The 22412-nt window shown below is 45.4% G+C and overlaps 1 protein-coding gene across 3 annotated transcripts; it reads left to right on the top strand.

Moving 5' to 3' along the window:
* The first annotated feature begins 1046 nt into the window (after window positions 1–1046).
* On the top strand, window positions 1047–17171 carry B3GNT2 (UDP-GlcNAc:betaGal beta-1,3-N-acetylglucosaminyltransferase 2). 3 transcript variants are annotated; one of them, XM_054290323.1, is made up of 2 exons: window positions 1047–1067; window positions 14753–17171. In XM_054290323.1, exon 2 carries the CDS (start codon window positions 14762–14764, stop codon window positions 15953–15955), a length of 1194 nt encoding a protein of 397 aa, XP_054146298.1. In that variant the 5' UTR covers window positions 1047–1067; window positions 14753–14761; the 3' UTR covers window positions 15956–17171. The 3 variants fall into 3 exon arrangements, with proteins under 3 accessions (XP_054146298.1, XP_054146296.1, XP_054146297.1); XM_054290321.1 differs by lacking the exon at window positions 1047–1067 and adding an exon at window positions 1139–1264; XM_054290322.1 differs by lacking the exon at window positions 1047–1067 and adding an exon at window positions 1612–1701.
* The last annotated feature ends 5241 nt before the right edge of the window (window positions 17172–22412 follow it).

Here is a 22412-nt window from a genome sequence, read left to right on the forward strand (position 1 = left end):
TCCCTGGACTCTCCAGCAAAACCTTTGAAGACTTCCACGAAAAGCTGAGCCAGGTGCAAGGAACAATGTTTCTTTGAAGAAGAAACATTAAAAAGTGATGTAGCACGGCGTTTCTCAGCAGAGCTGAGGGGTTTTCCCCTTTCGCTTGAGGCCGCGCGGGAAAATCCACGAGGGGAAACCGTCCTGAGGGAATGGCCGGGGACCCGCGGCGCGCAGAGGGGACACAGCACCCGGGGCTGGCTCAGGAGCCGGTGTCATCGGGGCTGGCTCAGGAGCCGGGAGTCACCGGGGCTGGCTCAGGAGCCGGTGTCACCGGGGCCACCCTCAGGAGGAGGGTGCCCGGTGCGGGGCCGTTCCCACAGGGAGGGAGCAGCCCCTGGCCCGGCTGGAAGGCGGACAGGGCAAGGCAGCGGTGTCTGCCCCCTTCCCCTCGCTCCCCATGAACACAGACACCTTTCCTGTGGTAAATGCCTCCCAGTTCTACCGCCTGGGCTCGGAGGCGGCGGGCGAACGCCGTGTCCTGCCGGGTCGGGACCGCTCCAGTCCCGCCCGCCCGCGCGGTCCCCTCAGGGCGCGGCCGCCGCCAACCGCAGGGTCGGCCCCGGCGCGCGCGGGGACCCCCCGGCCGCTGCCCCTCCCGGCCCGCGGGTCGGCCCCTCCGCGCGCGGGGCGCGCGCCTCGCTCTCCGCCAACCCGCGGCGCCGGCGGCCGGGCGGGGGGGCGGGGCCGGCGCGCGCCGCTCAGCGCCTCGCCCCCGCCCCCTGCGGCGCGCGGCGGCGCCGGGCGGGGAGGCGGGCGGGGCGCGCGCGCGGGGCTTCGCCACAGGGCAACAAGTGAGCGGCGCTGCCCGGCCGCGCCCCCGCCCCGCCGCCGCTCCACCGCCCCCGCCGCCGCCGCCGCCGCCTCCTCTTCCTCGCCGCGGCCCCGGCTCCGCTCCGCCCGCCGCAGCCGCGCACCTCAGGCGCGGCCGGCCCTGAGGACGCAGCGGCGGTGTGCGCGCCGTCCCGCGGGGACGGGGGACGAGCCCTTCCGCCGCCGCCTCGGCGCCGCCCCGGCATCGCCCTCAGGTGCGGAGCCCCCGCCTGCTGCGGGGGCCGGCGGAGCGGGGCGGCGGCGCGGAGCCGCCAGGGCCGTGGTGGGGCGGCAGGCCGGGGCCGGGCGGTGGGAGCCCGCGGCGAGGGCAGCCCGCGGCCGGACAAAGCATGGTGGATGCGAAGGCGGCGGCAGCAAGAACCCCGGCGGAGCCCCGCGGCAGCCTGGCAAGGTACGGGCGGGGGGCTGGGCCGCCGCCCCCGCCAGCGCTGCCCCCGCGGGCCGGCGGGGATCGGCGCTGCCGGAGCGGCTGAGGAGGGACGGAGGGCGAAAAACCCCCGGTGTTTAACTTAATTTTTTCCTCCCGGGCTCGTCGTGCGGTAGTGAGGTTTTCCTTGCCCGTCGCCTCTCGGTTGTTTGCGTAGCGACCGCTGTGAGCTGGCGGAGCGGGGGCGAACGGCCGGAGGTGTGAATCGGCGGGGGTTTTGGGCCGGGTTTTCCCCTTTCCCCGGCTGGGAGGGGACGGGCGGCGGCAGGGTGGGGTCACAGCACATGGGCGCGGAGTCTCTGCCCGGCAGCGCGGGCAGCCGGCACATGTTGCAGCCCGAGCGGCGGGAGAGAGGCGCAGTCTGCTGGGCAGGGATGAAACTCAGGCCAGCTCAGCCCACCGTATGTTTGTCCTCGCTTTTTAAATTTTTTCTTGAGGTTTTATTTTAGTTTGTTCGTGTAACCGTGGGGAGGCGGCGTTGGGGCTGCCGGAGCCGTGCGGTTTTTCCGGAGCGAGCCCGAGCCGTGGGGCTGCGGCAGTGCCGGGGCTGCTGCAGTCGCTCCCGGCGGGAGGGGAGGGACAGAGCGGCGGTGGCGGAGCGGGGACACTCGCGGCGCTCCTGGGGTCACCTCGCAGCCCGCTGCCACCCAGCGGGTTAATGATCAACATCCGCCTCGGCATCCTAGAGCATGCAGTGCTGAGGAAGCGGCGCTAAACTATGGGCTTTGGTGCACCTGAAAGGGGAGAAAGCGGTGTTTTTGCTGGAGCTCGCCTCCTGAATATATGTGCTCCTTCTCGAGGTGATGCTTTTTCCGTCAAACTTCCTGACGCATCCTGTGCCCCGTCAGGAGGGGACTTCAGGTTACTTGCAGGGATTGTGGCTAAACTGCAGCTCGCGACTCATTCGTCATCCTGCAAAAATTTGTGGTGAAAGTTACTTGAGTAACCCTTTAATCCGCCTTCCCAAAATGCTCGGTGCTATTGGGGTTGATTATTAAATACTCATGGTTAGTTTTAACTATGCAAAATAAGAGCTTACGTGGTTTGGTTGTTGTTTTTCTTTTTCCTTGTGGGGTTTTCTACCTCCCCCCCTCCTTTTTTTTATTTTTAATTTTAATATCTTTTGGACAAAAAGACTCATTTTGGGCACAGAAGAAGTTTAGTCTAGCCGTGGAAAGATGCATGCACCAAATTACATGCTGGACATGGCATCTGCGAGTTATTGAGGAAACATGATTATAGCGTTGTCCTTTGAGGGAATTTCTGGTAAATTATTGTTCACCGTCTTACAGAGAGAGACAGCCCGGAATCCAGCTCCCTTCCCAAGCTGCTCGAAGCCGTTTCGTGTTCTTCTTGCAGTTCCGCTTTGGCGGCAGGCTCGGGTGCTGTCACCGAGGGTGGGGCTGCGGCGGCCGGTGGCACTCGGGTGAGTGGCACGCTCGGGGCTCGGTTCGGATGGGAGCCCACAGCACAGGCTGCCCTGCCGCCCGGGAACCAGCCGTGGTGCCTGAGAAACCACCCGAGGAGCTCAATGAGCACTGAGCTGTTACGAAATGCGTGGAGGAAACGGAACAGAGAATCAGCTTTTCTCATTCGGCAGATCTAATTTGTAATGGTTTGGTTGTTGGTTTTTTTTTTTCCTTCTCGGGGCTGTAAACAACTCGAGAAGATAGGTATCTTTATAAATACAACACTGCTGTGGAGGTGGATTAAAATACAGAATCTCTGTCTTGTACCTAAAAATGTAAAATTGTCAGACAGAGTCAAAAGTATTTTGGCTTAAAAGAAACCCTGGTTTTGCTGCTTGCTTTGAACGTGTGACTTTCTACAGGAGATGTTGTGCAGTACCGAGCTGTATGGCTGTAGGGAACCTATGGAGAGAGCATAAAAAAATAGAATGTATTTAAAGTAATTCTGTCACCTTGTCACCTGTAAAGGGGGTTTGCTTGGATTTGTGCTCATTTCTTTTCCCCACGATGAGGAAAATGCAGCAAGGTAGCATTGCTGAAGGGACTTGTTTTGAAGGTCATGCTTTAGATGGCTGGGAGTGCTAGCTGGCTGCCTGATGCCCTGTTTCATAATAGGTAAAGCTCACTAATCTCCCCAGAGCTTGTTCCTAACCAACACGCTGTCACTGGTAGTCAAAAAAATTATTATTATTGCCTGGAAGCTGATCCTGAATTTTTAAAAATACTTCTGAGTAATGAAGATGCTGCTGAGGAGATTGGTGGAGCAGTGGTGTTTGCTCAGAGAAAAAGCAGCGTTGGATGAGAAATGAGAGTGGATAAAGTGTGTGTTGTATTCTGTGCTGGCAAATCTGGGCAATTGTCTGTATGAATAAGTCACAGAGTATATAGATGAGGGTAAAAACAGGATTTGAGTCGTCATCTTCTTGCCAGCTTGGCAAAGATTCCTTGGAGAACCAAGGCTTTCGGAGGAGTGCTGCTCCATGGCGACTTGTGAGTGCCGAGACTCTGAGGAATTGTCATTTTACTGCCACCTGGCGCAGCTACATTCACAGTGGATCCGGCTTTGTTTTTCCTGTGATTTTTCCTGTTGGCTGTGTAATTCCACTTGAAAGAGGGAAGAATGGGAGTGACAAAAGGCTGTGTCAGTGCTGCTCGTGTTTGCAACATAGGATGTGATCCTGACTCCTGCCGCAGCCAATATTGTCATTGTCACAGCAGCCAGGAAGCAGGGCTGGCTTCTCATCAATGGGTGCACTTGACCAACACCTGGATGGTCGTATTGCTCCAAATTAACCAGGGGACAGGAAATAATTGAGCAATATCAATTCCAATCCTCAACCAAGCTCTTTGGTACCTTGTTCTTTCTCCGCAGATCACTGAATTTTTGACAAATGTGTCAGATGGTCTTGCAAAATCTTGACTTCAGGCGGGTTGTGAAACTTCTCAGAGCTGGTTACTTGGTGGACTTTTCCTGTGTGCTGTCAGACTTGTGCCTTGTGCTGCCAAGTGACTAAAGCAGCTCTGCTGGAAATGCACCGGGCTGACATTCCAGATCTTTATCTTTTACTGGATTTGGTTACACTTCCTGCAGTATCAAAACCATAAATTGCTTCTTTTTGAAGAATTTGCAGTCGGCATAGTAGAGGCTGGGAGGTTTCTTGTAGGTAGAGCTTAAAGTGTGTAATTCTCCAACTTGCCAAGAATAGGCCAAAGGCAGGGTGGATGGAAGATATTGGCAAGAGTGAACTTTTTCTGTAAAACGCACAGAACATAGAAAAGCCACATATTTCATCAAAATAATAACTTCTTGTTTTCATGTTCATGTTTCTTGAAGGCCTTCTCACAGGTTGTTGGTTTGGGATTCTTTCCTTAGTATATCTCTTTATTACATTTTCTACTACTCTATAGTAGAAATGCAGCAGTAATTTTGAAGCAAATAGGATGAATTTACTTTTTAAATTCAAACTTAAAAGTTTTGTTTTTTCAGGTATATGCAATATTAGTCCCTAATACATTTTTAACCAGAATGTTAACAGTTAATTTAGGAAGAAGGTTGGGTCATTGGGTGCATGTGCAGTCATGGGATTAGTGTTTGATGTTTCTGGTGTGTCATGGACTGTGTTCATGTGAGTGCTTATTATGGAATCATAGTTGGAGCAGGGATCCCCACAGGGATCATTGGAGTCCTGCACGGGACAGTGCTTCGTGTGGTTTGGAGAAGAATGTGTGCCTGTGAGTGCGGCTCACAAGAATTCCTAATGTGTTATCCCTGTTCTGCCATGTCCTGACCCCACAGAGATATATTTAGATGTTTTTATCAGTTCGCTGTTGTATCCCTTTATGTAAGCAAGCACCCTTCGTGTGCTTAAAAAACAGCAAAAAAAGAAAGAAAATATGATGGTGAAATACAGGCTCTTCCTGTCGTTTTAGCATAGAGTGAAGAAGTCACTGACCAAAAGTTGTGGAATAAATGTCAGACCTGTCCAGTCACATTTTGCTTTTCACAGGAAGCACCGACGGTACGTGGGACTGGATCCTGCTCTTTGCCTGCATCTTCCTCCTCATTTCCTTGAGCCTTTTAGGATTTCACAAGTGCCTAAGTATAAACCTCCCCCAGTTTCCAGCTCGTGTAAAACCCAGTGAAAGACTGGATCATTAAACTGTCTTGTGACGAACTGTGCAGAAGAATGATTGAATTGGAGCCTCGTGAGAGGCAATTAGCATTTAAGTAAGGAAAAGAATCCCCGTGTGTGATGGGTGCGGTGCTGAGAGTTTTCATGGGAGGATTGATGAAGCAGTTTCCATCAGCAGTTGGTTAAGAAAGCTTTGTTGTTTGGGAGAAATACAGCAGTAAGAATTGAAAAGCATTTAATTTGGAGACAGTTTTGTTCCTCTTTGTAAATAACTTCTGAAATTTAGCAGCTGCTTCATCTTAAGCACACTCAGAAGAGTTAGTCTTGAGAGTGAATTGACCAAATCCCTTCAACTGTAAGCCAGCTATCTGGATCAAATGAACAAGAAACCTTGACTTGTGGCTGGGAATGACTAATTCCCCCATCAAAGGGTAATTCCCCGAGGCTCAGTGAGCGGCAGACGACCTGCGTATGGCTATGGGATTTACAGGAGAGTTCACGGTGTGCTTGAAGGTTTGTGTGCCCCCCGAGGTGTGCGTGCTGTGTGCAGGACCCCCGGAGCATCCTGCTGGACCCCGGGAGCATGCATCTGTATGCCGGGGCACTTCAGGGCTGGAGCAGCGTCTGTGCTCCCAGCCGTGTGCTGGTGTAGCTGTTCGTGCAGCTGGGTGGTGAACTGAATTGAGGAAATAAGTGAGTTGAGAAATAACCTCTTCTGTTTGCTCGTCTTCAGGGTTATACGTAGTGTAACACAGTGAGCCACGCAAATATGGGAATTCATGGCCTGGGAAAGGGTGGAATCCTTTTAACTGAGTTTAAGGAGAGCTGCTGCTGAATGCCCGACTGAATCCTGAATATAGTGCTGGTTTATCTCACTTGAGCAATTATATTTTTCAGTCTGGTATTTGAAAGTTAGACACTGCTAATGGGAAGCTGTCTTTGGGATGGAAATTGTTGTTGCAAACTTACTGTTGATCTGCTTTTGAATAAAAACAATTCAAACCCGTGCAGAGCAGCCCTAAGTTGATTCTCAAACCACTCTCAAGCTTTGTGGATACTCACTTTGGTGTGCAGGTACCAGGTACAGAAGGTGCTACTCGGATGTAGAAGTTTCTAATCGGGTTAGATGCTTATCTGCTGTTAACAAAACCGGAGTTAGCTGCCTAGCCGGCTTAAAGATCCTTTACAAAATCCTCCTGATACTTATGAGCATCTTTAGCTGCCTAAAGCTGCCAGAGAAATTGTTCCCTTTTCCATAAACTTGGTAGGCTGGAACAAGATCTGTATCTTAGGTGTTACAGCTTTGAAGGAAGACAATGAACTTCTCTGATTACAACTCCACTGATTTTTCTGAACTTTAAATGAATTATTCAGAAAGATGAAGAACTTTTCCTGTAAATGTTAATTACACCTGAAACCAAACCCACTTGAAGGCAAAAGTATTTTTCACGTATTTGCATTTTAAAATAGTAGGTTTTGCATTCTTCAATGCGTGTTTAGCTCCACACAGTACTGTAGGTTCAGAGGCAGATCCCAAAATTCTGAGATGAATATTTTCAGTATGAATTTGGTTTGGATTTACTTCTGAGTAACCACATAGCACTGGCAGGGAATATGGCTGGGAATTTTACCCTCCCAGTTGTGTATCCCATCACACAAAGGCAGCAGTTTGGGGAAGTCAAATGGAAACCCAGCATTTATTTTTAACCCAAAGGGACGGTGGCAACCAGGGGTAGGGGTTGACTTCATCAGCTGTTCCAAGTTACACTGTTCCTGTTTTTGAAACAGTTTTTAGTAGCGTATTTTGTGTCTACGGTGGGCAGGAGACAGAGCAGAGGTAGGATTTTGATGGCCTGAGGTATGGTGCTTGAAGGATAGTTTTGTTAGTTGACTAAATAATGATTGCTCTCTGTGCAGACATAAAGGTGGTTGGAATATGGTTAAGGCAGGATTAATTACTGGTTTTAAGATAAAACTGGAAGAGATCAGGAGCAGATGAGTTGTCTCGTTTGTGGAAATTATGGTTATCTGCATTTTGTGTAGGTTTTCCTAAATCATTAGTTGTATTTCAAATACAGCACAAAAGTAAGAAATAAAAGAGTTGTCTGTCCTGCAGACTTCTCTCATTAATGCCTGCTGAAAGCATCAGTCAGGTTTGCACTGTGTTATATCCATTCTTTCTCACCAGAACTAGCACTGATCCAAGCACGGGGTGTCTGCCAGGAAGGTGCTTCCTTATCCACTTCCTTGGCTTTCTAGTAATTATGGGCTGATAAGGTGCAGCTGAAAGGAACCCCATGGCAAACAGCAGGTGTGGGTGGGTCACGCTGGGCCAGTCACTGCCCCTGACCTGGGTACAGAAGGTTCCAGAGAAATTTGGGCCCGGGGAGCACTCTGTAGTGGAATGGGTGAACCAGGCTCTCTGTGCTCTGGGGCAGCAGTGCTGGTTGTGTCGGGCCCTGCCCGAGGGAGCTCTGGATGAAGGTGGGAAGCAGCAGCAGTGTGCTGGTCCATGAAAGCTGAGGCTGGTGACAATGGGAATATGGCTGGATGAAGTTGGGAAGCAGCAGCAGTGTGCTGGTCCATGAAAGCTGAGGCAGGTGGGAATATGGCTGGATGAAGGTGGGAAGCAGCAGCAGTGTCCTGGTCCATGAAAGCTGAGGCTGGTGACAGTGGGAATATGGCTGGATGAAGGTGGGAAGCAGCAGCAGTGTGCTGTACATGAAAGCTGAGGCTGGTGACAGCTGGGCTCTGCTGTGGCCTGGCCTGTGCCAGCCTTCCCCGTTCTCCTGCCCCATTCCTGGTGTTTGTGCAGCACATCAGCGGGTGATGGGAGCTGGCTGAACCCTAATTGCTGCTTTGTTGTCAGCTCTTTATCGTCCTCCAGCTAGCTGAAATGATTCACCACAATCAAATCAGTGCAAAGGTAAATGGGACTATGCAGCTTATGTATGCAGGGGAAGGAATAAATTACAGGAATGAGTCAGCTATGACTGAAACTGTTTTAAACTGCTATGGAACTGTGCTCCCCAACTTCTAATTGATGTGATGAATGACAATTAATTTTGTTCCAAGAAATATTTCTCTGCTGACACTTGGTTAAACCCCTTCTCTTGATTCTTTATAATTTACTGTTCGTTCAAGCTGATGCCTGTCAAGTGAAAACTAAAATTCTTCTTAAAGCAGAAGCTGGCAGCTCTGGGTTGTTCATAACAAATTTACAATGTCGTCATTCTCAAGCTTGAACTGACCTTAGAATGACACAGGAATTTTCTGCATTAACCAATTGGGAAAACAAGTCATATCTGCTACCACAGGCCCTCAACTACTGGCATATTAAACTTTAATATTCATTTTTATAATGAGTTGAGATGTTACTTGGTTGTCAGTGTGAAATCTGAATTACTGGAAAAAAAAACAACTCAAGACCAACAACCCAAACTATTTTTACTGTTAAACAAAGAAACCAAACCTTTTTCATCGCAAGTCTTTTGTTAGTTAGGGTTTGGGTTTTTTTTATGAGCAGTTAGGAACACCTTCATAGCTGTCTAATGTGGCTGCAGGCATGCCAGTGCAGAATGGTGATGTTAGCATGATGCACTAATTTATTGAGACACTGCCATTGTTTAAATTGACTTATGGAGGTGTGGTGTACATGTGCAGCTACATTGCTTGTTCATCCCTGTGGAAAACCATGACCAAACTCAAGTAGTCTGTACCAGTAGAAAACTGGAATATCCATTAAACCCAGGATTAAGTTTACAGAATATTTTTCATAAGGCCTTTTTTTGCATATGCCTTGATCATTTATAGAAACACAAGTATTCAAATATGCAACTGAACATTCTTTAAGCCAATCCAAGGATTTGATTTTAACAGGTTAAAAGGAAATATTTAGATCTAACTTGCAGTGAATTCAGCAGGTGCATCATATTTAAATATTTTCTCAATCAAACTCCGAGCTTTTGTGAGGCATACCTGCAAATAACTTAAAATACAGGCAGGGTTGGGATAATCCGATGATTTACTGGTAGCTTACTTATTTAAAAATGACTGAAAAAATAGATTATATTGGTTGATGGTTTGGGGATTTCAGCAGTTTGGTTTGGGGTTGGAAGAGTTCAGTTAGAGACAGTGGTGAGCCAATGGTATCTCTTCCTTCTCTAAGTGTTCTGTCAAGCAGGAATTTCATGGAGGGTGATTTTAAAGAAGTTAAAAGTAAGTTTTTACTGTTGAATGACTTTGTAAAGATAACTTGATGCAAAGATGACCCTGCAGACTCTGTGGGTGTTGTTGCAGTATTTCTAAGCACCAATATAAAGCCAACAAAGCTTCTGTTTCATAGATGTTATTTTAAATAGCACACCTTAAAAGGCAATGTTCTGGTAGCTTCTCTTTTCTGCTGAAGGAACTAGGGGTAGGGGAAGACCTGAAATTAGTCCAGATGGTGTCAGGAAACAGTAAAACTTACTGTGAAGGTTCTGGAATTCTTTCCTCAGAACGTAGCATTCAGCAGTAAATGAAAGAACTCTTTAGTCTTTTAACAGCACAGTTGAAAGCTGACATCAGTAGTGTGGGGCACAAATCAAGTAGGTATTAGAGAGAGGGAGTTTGGGGTTCTTATGAAGCTTTCACAAACTTGAATACAGCTGGGATTTCCCCACCGGTTTGTAGCAGCTTTTGGCGAGTTAACTGCTGGAGTTTCACTGGAATGTGACTGCTCTGAGCAATGTGAGTTATCTGATCGCTTAGAGAAGCAAGACTGGGACAACAAAACCCTGCTGGTGCAGGTGGTGGCAGTGTGAGAGATGTCAGGGCAGTGCTCCCAGAGCCACAGATGGCTGCAGGGCTGTGTGCCCTGCTCCTGCAGCAGCTGCCCTCAGCCAGCACCTGGCAGGCTGGTGGGATGGTGCTCTCACCTAAGGAAGGCTGACTGGCTCGGGGAGCCGGTGCAGGAATGTGGTCACTCGTGGCTGGGGCTGGAGAGGAGCCCTGCTGGAACATGTTCCCTCTGCTCCGTTGTGGCTGTGACTTGGGTGAGCTCAGAGCCTGCAAGTGCAGTCTTGCCTTGAGAGCCGTCCCTTGTGTGGGGTACTCCATGACTTCACAGTCTTTGTGCAGAATGGCTTACACCTCGTACCAAAATCCACTGATCTATAACTCCAAAAAAAAATAAAAAATCTCCACTTAATTTTTAAAGAGCTAAATTAAAGTACTAAATTATTTCTTTTTGTTGCTGTTACTGTCGTATCAAAAATGACCAGCTAGGAGGGGAAGGGCTAACTGATGAAAGTTCATTGTGTAGCTTGTATGGCAAATGTATATAGAGAAAATAATGTCATACATTTAAAATTAATAATTAGTGCTTTCTGAGAGTTCCTCACTTGTGTGGTAATAGAATAGTGAGTCATTACAAGTTCTTGGTGTGGGGAAAAGTTGAGGAACCAGGATAATTCACAGAAGTTGAAAATAGAGAGCGATTCAAAAAAATGATTGGACAAAGTCAGACTAGGTTCAATTACATAAGTAAACATTGCTCAAATGCAAGTCTGGCCCTCTAAAACCTTATTACAGAAAACCAGAGGAGCACTACTAGAGAAATGCCTCACTACCATTGGTTCTCTTGCATGTGTATGTGGGGGTGTTGGTTTTTTTGGTGTTGCTTCTGAGGGGTTTTTAAACAAGAATGTGCTGAAGATAACTAGTGGGAGACAGAACGTGAAGTTACTTTGGCCTTTATTCAAACTCCTTTTAGTTCTTTATGCCTTGGGCTGTGTTTTAGGAAAGTATATGCATATCCTTCCCTAATCTTGCTATATTTACTTGGATCTTTAAATTCCATGCCCGAGTTTCACTGGTGTCCTTTGGTATTAAAATACTGGAAGATTAGAATTTCTCCCAAAGCTAAATATGCTTAAAGATGTCTCAAAGCAGGTATATGCAAATAATTAAAAGTAATGTTAAGGCAAACATCAGCTGCTCTGAATTTCAGTGCAGTTGCTCGTGCTCTGAGTGCGTGTTGCTATTGTGGTTACTTTGCTGCAGCTGGAACATTGTTTCAGGCTCTTGGTTTGAGAACGCAGAAAACATTGACTGTTTCCAGTGGTAACCTTCTGATTCTGCAGAAGGGCAACACGGATATCTGTTCAACATTCTCCTGTTCTTAAGGTTTTCTTAACTGCTGTCCTATGAAAGGGAATCTGTGTAATTCTGAGGGGGAAAAGAGCTTTGATGGTGTGCAGTTAGAAAATAAACAGCGTTCAAGTTCTTTACAGCTGGAAATAGCACGGGCTCGTTACAGCCCGGGGCTCTCAACATCATCTCACTCCAAAACTGCTCTTGCTCAGTCCAGAAATCTCTTGACTCACTGAACAGAGCTGAGCTCTTAGACAACTGATTCATCTCACAGGAGGTTTAGAAGGACTCCATATGGCTTGTGGTGTGTTAAGTAGCTAAACCAGTTCATTTCAGAAGCAGCAGTGTCACTACCTCACGTGCTGTTGCTGGCACTGTCAGAAGTGGTGCTGCAGGTGCAGCTGCTGCAGGGGATATCAGGCCCTAAATTGAAGTTATATGGGAACATCCAAGTCTGCCCAGTTACAGTCTCTGCAAAGAGAGAAGGGTGGTGATGTCTGATGGATACCTGAATTGCAGCTTGGCTTTGCCAGATTCCTGCTGGTTTAGTCCTGGACCAGTAGGGTGGTAGGTGTGATACCTGCAGGACATAGGGATTATCTAATCTTTTGTCAGCCCCAGTAAGTAAATGGGCTTGTAATGCTTGGGTTTGGCAGGCAGATAATGTAGATGTGGTACTCAGCCCACTTAGAAAATACAGCCTAACTCCTGCCCTCAGAAAGGTATTTACAGTGAAAGGCCATGGCTTCTGTCAGACTCCGAGGAGGTGGAAAAGTTGGGTGTTTTACCTTGGGCTTTTACATCAGATGATTAGATTGGTTCAGCTGCTTGTGGATCCACAGGCTGGAACAGGGTAGAGGGTGTGAGTATTTGCTTGTGGTGGTGATACATTTACTGTGCTTTGTGAGATGGAACCACTGTCACCATGTACTGTGCTGTGTGAGATGGAGCCACTGTCACCTCACCAGACTTGTACCTTTTCTACTGAAAAGCTCCACCAAGCCCAACAGTAAATGGAGATTTTTCTGCCCAGGATCCCTGTCTCATTTGCTGTAGGGGATTGCAGTCATAGTCGACTGAAGGATTTTCAAATAAATTCTTTGCAAATGGTGTTTCATTGTGTCAGAAGACTCTCAGGTCAAGTATCCAGATGCCTTAGAGGTGTTGAATACTCTCATCTTGGTAAGCTGGTGGCTGTGACAGCTGAGCTGTGTGGTGCTGCATGTCCTGGAGAATCAAGCTTTGACTGAGCTCTTGTTTGTTGGCTGTTCCTAGGAGGAAGCAGTCACCCTGCTGTCTCTGGGGTCCCAGGATCATAGGTCAGGTACCCCCTCATTTGTTGCTTAGTGGGAAATGCTGTTGAGGACAGGGCAGAGAAGCCCTGATGTTCATGCTGAGCTCTGTGGAACAGCACAAAACAGCTCCTTCTCCAGTATTTTTGTGTCTTGTGAAAGATAAATTTAGAAAACCAGTTTATTTATCTGGTTTTAGTGGCAGCTAAAGAGGAGGATAAAGTTTCTTTGAAGTCTATGTGACCAAACCCAGTGCTTTGTGAACAGTTCAGCTGTTTATCTTAAATGATGGCACTGACCACGAGTATGGTTTTGTCTTTGAGGTATAGAGGAAAACTACTTTAAAATTAGAACAGAAACTTCATAGCTGACTGAGAGTAGAATATGAAATAAAGTAGATCTGGCCTGAGCCTATACACAGATAAATATATAGATGGTACTTGAGGAAGCACAGGCGTTTTTCTGAGAGACTGTGTTTTCTAGGATTTGGATTTGGATTTCAGTTCCAGAAAAACACCCACACACCCCCTTTTGGATTTAATAATGGTTATGGGTAAATTAGAGAAAAAAAGATTACTGATTACTTACTTGCTGCTTTCTTCCTAAATTTTTATAAGTTTAGTGTTTAACTTGTTGAGGAGTAAAACAAAGTTAGACTGATGAAACCACAGGAGACCAAGGGTCAGTGTAGTTCAGGTGTCTGGGGATGGCTGGAAAAAGGAAAACAGCAGCAAGTACAAGGTGTACTTCTCAGTCTGCCTCCCTGTCTGCTGCTGCTCTGTGACCTCAGGGCCTGAGGCACTGCTCGCAGCTGGGCTTCCAGCAGTCAGTGCAAATTCTTTATTGCATTAGGTTTTTCTGATCTTCCAATAATCATTTATATTCCTGGCACATGAAAGTGTCTTTGGCAGTGGTTTCTGTATGTGACTTCAGCATAGTCTTTGTAACCTTCTTACTCATTCTGAATTATTTGTGGAGCTTGTACACTGCTGTACCCCAGGGCTAGTAAACAATTTGGTAGGCACTGCTCTAGAGGAACAGACTGGCGCTCCTTGTACTGTGTGCCTTGTACCTGCATTCTGTCAGCTGTGGAAGAAAGAGGGATTGATCCATTTTCTTCCCCAGTATAAACTGAAAGTGGATCACGGAACTTTTCATATGACAGATGTACACATACTGTTCCAAGTCTTGCATATATGGGAGACCTCACCTTTTTTATTTCTTTTCAGGTTTTTTTCCTTTCTAGTAATAATTACACTTCTGCTTTCATTTACTGTTTGAATTCCTTTTTTCCAGTTGGAAGGGGAAAAATATTCCAAGTTCTTGTTCTCTTCTGTCTGAATATCAGCAATGCAGCTGGCAAGTTTTGTCAGCCTTTCTTCCAAGGAGCAGCCAAATGAAATTGTCAGAAACTGATTGTGTGCTTTAAAACTTTGCTCTGCCCCTTAGGTAGTTGGAAGGTGTGAGAGTGCAAGTATAAAAGCTTGAAACCTAATTTAAAAATAACTGACCTTATCATATAGCAATTTATTCTATACCCTTCAGCTCACCTTACTAGCAAAAAAAAAAAAAAGTTTCTCAGTCTGCCAAGCTGAGGGCTCAGATTCTAATTATTATACAGTCAAATGTTTAAAGGGGATCTAAATGAGAAGCAGAAACTGCTGGCTAATTTAGACTCACCATGAAAAGCTGTGTAACTTTCCTAAGCTGCAAATGGAAACTTCACATTTGTACCAGCTTGGTGATGAAACCCCAAACCATATGTGTGTGTATTAGAGACAGATCAGCCTTTGCTTCTTCGGGGGTGTAGGTAACCTTGGTTTTTAGGCTACTAACTTGCATTTGGAAATAGTTTGCATTTTTAATGAGATCAAGAACTTGCTGTGAAGAAAGCTAAAAATCTTTTTTTGCATTTATTTCTAGATATGAGAAATGAGTGTTGGACGCAGAAGATTAAAGCTGCTGGGAATTCTGATGATGGTAAACATTTGTATTTATGTGATTGTGGAAGTCTCGAGGAGCGGCAGCCAAGACAAGAATGCAAAAGGCCGTGTTGTTATACCACGCAGCAAATTCTGGAGGAAATACACTCCTCACAAAGCTTATTGGAACAAACAGCAACAGAAGCTTGAGCTGCTCTACAACCCTATTCTGTCCTTGCTTTCCAATATGACTGTGGAAGAGAACTTGGTTTCTAACCTGAGTGTCCTCAATTCCTGCGACCCTGACCCCTTGGTGCACTCAGAGGTTAGTGACTTTGCAAACTTGCCAGACAGATTCAAAGACTTCCTCCTCTATCTGAGGTGTAGAAATTACTCATTGCTAATGGATCAGCCAAACAAGTGTGAACAGAAACCTTTCCTGCTGCTGGCTATTAAGTCACTTATACCCCATTTTGATAGAAGACAAGCAATTAGGGAATCCTGGGGCAAGGAAATAGAATCAGGGGATGTGATAGTCAGAAGGGTCTTCTTACTAGGGCAGACCCCACCAGAGGATCATTTTCCTGACCTTTCACACATGATTAAATTTGAGAGTGACACCCACCATGACATTCTCCTCTGGAACTACAGAGACACTTTCTTCAATCTGACTCTGAAAGAGGTGCTGTTTCTGAAGTGGGTCAGCAGTAGCTGCGCAAATGTCCAGTTTATTTTTAAGGGTGATGATGATGTTTTTGTGAATACCAATCAGATCCTGGATTACTTGAAGAGCTTAACAAAGGAAAAAGCCAAAGACTTATTTATAGGTGATGTGATCAAAGATGCTGGACCTCACAGAGAGAAAAAGTTGAAGTACTACATCCCAGAGAGCGTTTATGAAGGTTCGTACCCGCCGTACGCAGGAGGCGGCGGCTTCCTGTACTCTGGGGATCTGGCACTGAGACTGAATAATGCATCTGAGCAGGTACTCCTCTACCCCATCGATGATGTTTATACTGGAATGTGCCTTCAGAAGCTTGGGCTTGCTCCGGAGAAACACAAAGGCTTCAAAACATTTGATATCGAAGAGAAATACAGAAATAACATCTGTTCCTACACAAACTTAATGTTAGTGCATAGTAGAAAACCTCAAGAAATGATTAAGATTTGGACACGCTTGCAAGACCCACATTTACGTTGTTAATGTGCATAAGTGTCTTAAGTCCGAAAAACTTGGCAAGTTTGGATCACTGAAGCTCTGTTTAATAGTTGAATTTTTGCTGTAAACTTTTCCCTGTACTTCTGAAATGAGAGTAATACTAAAATTTGAAGGGATGCCTTGAAGACTTGGTCCTGACTTTTCCACTGGTGGGCCTGGTGGTCGTTATGTTTCAATATTGGTCTTAATTTTAAAAAAGACTTGGAGGCTATAACTAGCTGTCAGTGACTGGTTAGCTGTACTGGAAACAGGGATTGCCTACCACAATGCATCTTTCATCAATTGTGATGGTGGAAAATAATTTTCCCTTGAGTGGTGTTTGTGTGTGAAAACCACTGTAAATTGAAAATACTCAAATTGGGGGAATGCAGTTTTACTTTTAGATGTGTGACGGTTACAAGACTTCAAATTTTGGTTTTTTTAAATTTTATTTACAGCTTTCAGTTCTTTTGCACCCTGGAACAGTATTTTTTTTCCTTCGCTTATGATCCTTTGTGCAAAGTGTATGTGTGTCTGAAGGATTTACCCTTTTATTAGATGAAGCTTTTTTTTTTACAAAAACCCCATAATTCTGCTTGAAATGCCCCCAAGAGCTAAATGTGTAAGGAAAAAGATGAGGCTTTTTCAGGGCTGGGCAGGTAGGGCTGCCCTGCCTCAAGCCTACATACTGAAGCTGACTTGTTGCTCATGTTATCTGTGTGGAAAGCTACTCTGGTCAATCCTTGTTTTCTGTTTGGGCACTAAATGTGATCAGGTAGCTTGATTTGCTGGAAATGACTGAAATTGCACATTGCTTCTCGAGAGCGTGGCTCGGGTCTCCTGTAAAGCGACGGTGAATCCAGAATTGTGCACATCCCAAGGGTTTCGAACTCCAAACCAAACTGAAGTTTGCATGAAGCCTCATGTAGAGTTCCATGTGTCCTCGAAACTCAGATCTTCTCTATTTCCACATCTTGCTTAGGAGAATTACTCTAAATAGTGGTCGCTTTCTTTGTATATGTAGAAGTGCCTGTCTATTTATTGTTCAGATTGAAGACCAAAACATTTTCTTAAATATATTTTGTGTAACATTTTATTTGTATAGTGTTGTCACTCGGATATTTAAATAGAGCATGATATTTTAAATCTGAGATGTGTAACGTGGTAAATAAAGCTAATTGTTATTTTTGAACTTGAAAAATAAAATGTGATTTAAATATTTCTGGTAATGCTTCATGTTGACTTGTAGAGGAGTTGCACTCTACATTTCAAGAGTTCAGAAACAGAAGGTTTCATTTGACTGATTTCTCTAAGCTTGTTGTAGCAGACTATCAAGAAAATGTCACAGCTGTACCAATATTTATTAGGTGCTGGAATAGGTGGACAACTCTGGTGAAAGCAAGGGTGACATTAAGTGCCTTGGGACAAACAGTAAGTACAGAAATAATTGCCTGTACAATACCATTGCTGGTGCAATTGAAAGGAGTCAAGGAGTGGATTGAATAGCTGGCACTTAAATTTTTGATTGAAACAACTTGGCAGGAACAGCTCTTTTTTGCTTTTTCACCTGCTTTCTTTTTCCTTTGTTTACCTGGAAAAAATGGGGTGCTTTATTTGTCCAGGGAGAGGGGTGAGGTGTTCTGGTCTTCCACCTCTTTGTTCTGTAGATGCTCATGTTGACCCCAGCATGGATAAACGACAGGCTGTGCTCTGGTGTTGTGCTTGAGGTTTGACCCTTGTGCTTTGTCATTCCTCATGGGAAGTGACACCTTTCTGAAAGAGCTGCAGGTTTTACATGAATGACTTCCTACCCTGTTTCTTTAAATATTCATGATTTGGGCCAAGTGAGAGAAAATAAGTTATGCTGATGGTGAGAGATGCAAGGGTAGTGTTAAGTCTTGGTGTGGGGGAAGGAGGAAGGGGGAGAGAGAAAAGGTGAGGCAGAGATGAAGAGGAGAGTGCTAGGGGAGAGTGGAGGGGAAAGTGGCAGAGACAAGTGAGCACTGAATAAAACTGCTGAGGTCTGTGGGAGGATCAAACACAAACAGGAGGATTGCAGCAGAAAGAGGGATAGGGAAAGAGCCCAGGAATTAAATCGTGTGAGTAAGATAGGGTGGAGTGCACATGGGATGTTAAGTGAAACAGGTGTGATTGGTGGAGTGCCAGCATTAATTATTTAATTTATACCTTTCCTGGCAACCATGAGGTAAAAACCAGGTCTCTTGCGTGGGACATGCCTGATAATAAGGAAAAACAGGCTGAGTGGCACCTGGGGAGGAGAAATGCTGTGAGAAAGCATTTCCCAAATTTCCCCACCCTCAGAAGGGACAGGAGAAAGGGCAGAGGACAAGGCTGAGCAGGTGGTGCTGGGGGAGAAATCTGACAGACCACTTTTGTTTACTCCAAGTGTGGGGGAGCACTGGTGGCTGTGCCTGCTCCACTCCCACGGAGAAAGAGTTGTCTTGGCAAATAATTGGGAGTGTGTGGAGTGAGTGAAGAGTAAGGGGAATAAATAACAGAGATAAAGGAACAGAATGCATCCAAAAGCACGATGGGAATGGGATCTGGACACAGCTGGGACACAGAAGGTGAAAAGTCTTTATGTGCAACAACCTGTAACTGCTGTGTTCTACTGTATCTTTCTTAAATGCTGTTAAATACTTAAATTTCAGTTGTATTTTTTAATTAAAGGGAAGGTGTCTACTAAGATGAAGGCATGAGAAAATTTTACTACAATAGAAAGAATGGAATTTGGAAACTGAAATAAGATGTGTTTGGTTGAGACAGCTGAATGTGGATGGAGTCTTTGTTCTTCCCTGAATGCAGCAGGGAAAATGAAGTGCTGCTATGATTAAATAATGCTGCATCAGGGTGAGCCATTAGAATCCATTAGCTTGTTTGTATAAAGGCTCAGGCCTTTGCTTCAAAATCCAGTTGGGAGGAGAAAACACAGGATAAGGAAGGTAAATGAGCTATAATTAATGCACAAATTATAAGGTTTATCTTCCAGAGGATGGAGTCCCTGTTTTCTGCCAGCTGGTTCCTTGGCCTGACTGCATTTTACACTTGGATCCCTTCCTCCCCTACCAGTTTTGTTATGCAGGCTTGAGTGAAATGTAGCACTTGACAGAGCTGGTGATAAGAGAATTCCTGGCAGTCCTTTTCTTTTCAATGTTGGGAGCACAGAAAGCCAAACTTCCAAAAGGGTTTTGGCTGGAAAGTACAAGAAAGAGGCCCATGAGAATTCACTGGAAGGTTTGCATTGGGTATGCAAGTCAGCAAGGCTCCTCTTGCAGGTAATGCTGAATGTGGGGCTTTGTGATGCAGCAGTGAGCAATCCAGCCCTTATCTGGTGCTGCTGCTCTCATCTAGCCCACAGTCAGCATTCACCCCCTGAAATTCGGCCTCCTTTCCCTTCTGCCTTGCTGCACCTCATATGTGTAAGATTTCCACTCCAGTTGCGTTTGCTTGAGGGCACCAATCCAAATGAGTTCATGTCTGCGCTGAACTATTTCCTCCTCAGAATAGTCATGAAACCAACTTAGCAAGCAAATGGGGCAGGGAGAGGATCCCTTTGCTTAATGGATCCCTTTCATCGACAGAAAGCATGGAGGTGCTTCTGAATGGAGCAAGGGCTGTCAGTCAGCCCCAGCACAAAACACTCTTCAAATTCTCTCCTTTCTCTTCCTCTAACTTTTTAAAGCTGTTGCCCCCCTCCTTGCTGGATGAAGGTGAGACCAGGAGTGGGAGTGAGAATTAAAGTAAACTGCAGTTCTGGAAGCAAATTTTCAAAATGTCAGGAGTGATGAAATACTGAGCAGGTCAGTTTTTCTGTTGTGCTCAGACCAGGTATTTGATTGCTAATCACAATTTATATTTGTATTGGCTCAGCCTGCCCTAAGTAGTGTTTAAACAGCTCTGGCTGGATTCTGCTGAGGGGTGGCTGAGCAGCACCTTGTGGGCTTTGCAGGCCAGCCTTTTCAAAAGATAAAGAGTCCATTTCCATTTGTCAATGAAAACATTTGTTCCCTGTCTAATAACACCTGGCTCAACCAGGTGAGCTGGGCTTAAGTTGGTCAGTAATCATCTCAGGCTCTGTTAATGTCTGTGTAGGTATGGAACCTGTGACCTCAATTTTTGCTCAGTTTTCTGTATTTTCATGTTATTGCAGTTATATATATATTTTTTTTTTTTTAAGTTGCCTTCAAGCCTAAAGACTTCAGACATGAGCTATGTGCTTCAGATGAGTGCACAGTGAGTTTCCTGTCAGATAAATCAAGATAAATTTGACAATTTCAAATTTTATATGGAGACAATTCAAATCAGCCTCCTAATTTCTAAGCTCCTTGATTTACCTCTGTGTGTTCAACCTGTGTCATTTGCAGTCTTTCCTGCCAAGCTCTCCATCTAAATGAATCCATCTTTCCTGCCTTGTCATATGTTTTTGTTCCCTCTGTCCCCTCATCTCTCTCGCCTCTTGATGGACACTGTGCTTGCCTCTCCAGTAAACATCAAGGTTTGCTGAGAAAGTTACAAAAAATTTACAAAATCACTTCTATCAGAGCCTGATTTCAAACTGTTTCAAACAGGGGAGCAAATGGAGGGAAAATGCTGAGCTGCCAAACAAGCTGAGAACTTTCTGATTTTGGAGGTGGCTTTTCTACTGCCCCTGCCATTGCAATTTCTTTAAACAAAACTGCTCTGGACAGATTTGGAGAGAGTTTCTACAGGGATTAGAAATAATCCCCAGACATCTCCTGTTATATTTCTAAGACCAGAGATGCAGTTTAGGATTTGCTGTTGCTGTATTTTTGTGTCCTTTTCCCCTCTTCCTCCATCCCTCTGGGTAAATTTTGGCTGAATTCTGCAAAGATGATTCATTTGTTTTTCCTCACTTGTCTCAAATGTGTCATGTTTTTTTCCTCACTACTCCTATCACTGATACTCCCCCTCTTCCAGAAAAGTCAATGTCTCATGACAGCCCAAATTTTCCCTTTTTCTGGGGACATTACATCCCCACTGTGCTGGCAGATCAGCCAGGATGCCTGTGTGTGCTGAGCATTTGAAAGCCCTGCTGAAAGGAAGTCACAAGATTTAAGAACACAGACCTTTCATTTGCACAATAAATTTGAGTTGTGACTTCAGAAAACATCATCCTTCAAGCCACTTCTCTGTCTTCTTACCTGTAGGATCATTCTGGTTCTTAATATTTTGTGCTCTTGCTTTCCTGGAATCCTGTAACATTAGATTGTGGTAGAGCTGGAAATAGTTGTGTATTTAGGTTCAGTCTACAGAACTGCTTGGCCAGGTGGGGAGGCTCTCACCTGTCTTTGGCAGATCAGACCTGAAAGCTCACCTGTGAGCCTCCTATTAAAGCAAAACTTTAATTCAAACTGAGATTTGAATTATTCTTCAGCAATATTGAAGAAAGCAGAAGCATGTTTATGTCCCTAGAGACTCCTTGTGCTTTTCTTCTCTTCCAAAATTTGCATAACTGTTTGCATTTCCTATCGTCCCATATTCAAACACATACAAATTCTTTTTGAGAAACAAATGATGGGGGGAGAGCAGTGGGTGGGAAGAAATCCCCACTACAGATGTTACAAAATCTTGCCAGGGTAGGAAATACTATCCTGAGATTAACTAAAAAAATGAACCCTCACTTTGGTGGATATCTTATTTAGTCACAGTGGGAAGTGGGAGAAATTTTTTAAAGTTAAAAATCTAAAGGAAATTGTCTCATTTTCCTTTCCTTTCAATCTTTCTCATATGTTAGGAAACAGACTTCTGCTTCAGATGTAGCAGCTTTTGGCTGCTGCCCAAGCACCTAAAAGTTTCATCATCTTGTTACTTGTTGACCACTTTGTTTATGAGAACATAAATGCCACAGAGGCCAAGTGAATTGCTTTCCTTAGGCCTGTCCTGCATGATTTTGGTACAGTGCCAGCAGTGATGATGCTTAGCAGCAGATAATGAGGAGCATCACCCCTGTGAAGAAAGCTGAAACATGAGCCATGCTTTGTGATACTTGGAAAATGGATGGCTTTCAAGAGAGGTGAGCTTTGTTTGTGCCTTTCACTTTTCAGAGAGGCTCCTTGTTGGAGCTGGTCTGGGAATTTGTTCTTAGAGCTGTCATCTCTTCTCCATGAAAATACAACCTGGATTGTTCTAATGTGTGCTCAAGGAAGAGCTGGACCTACCCAGGGCTCCATCGGCCCCTCAGAGGAAGAACAAAACACTCCTGGTAGCTCATGAGAGCCTTTAATCATTAGAAGCTGCTCTAGACCACAGTGGTTGGTGAAAAGCAGCATTGTCTGCCAGAAATTTGTCTTTTTTGGGTTTTTTTTTACCTTCACTGGCAAAGAGCTCTAGAAAAAACCCTGTGCAGTATGAACATGAGCTTCCAGTGCTCCAAGAATGAGAATGTCAGTCAGCTGCCTCCTCCCTGGATACAGTTTGAGTG

Source organism: Melozone crissalis, unplaced genomic scaffold, assembly GCF_028551555.1.
Source record: "Melozone crissalis strain CALT ecotype California unplaced genomic scaffold, PUWL_Pcris_2 ptg000081l_1, whole genome shotgun sequence".
Lineage (NCBI taxonomy): Eukaryota > Metazoa > Chordata > Aves > Passeriformes > Passerellidae > Melozone > Melozone crissalis.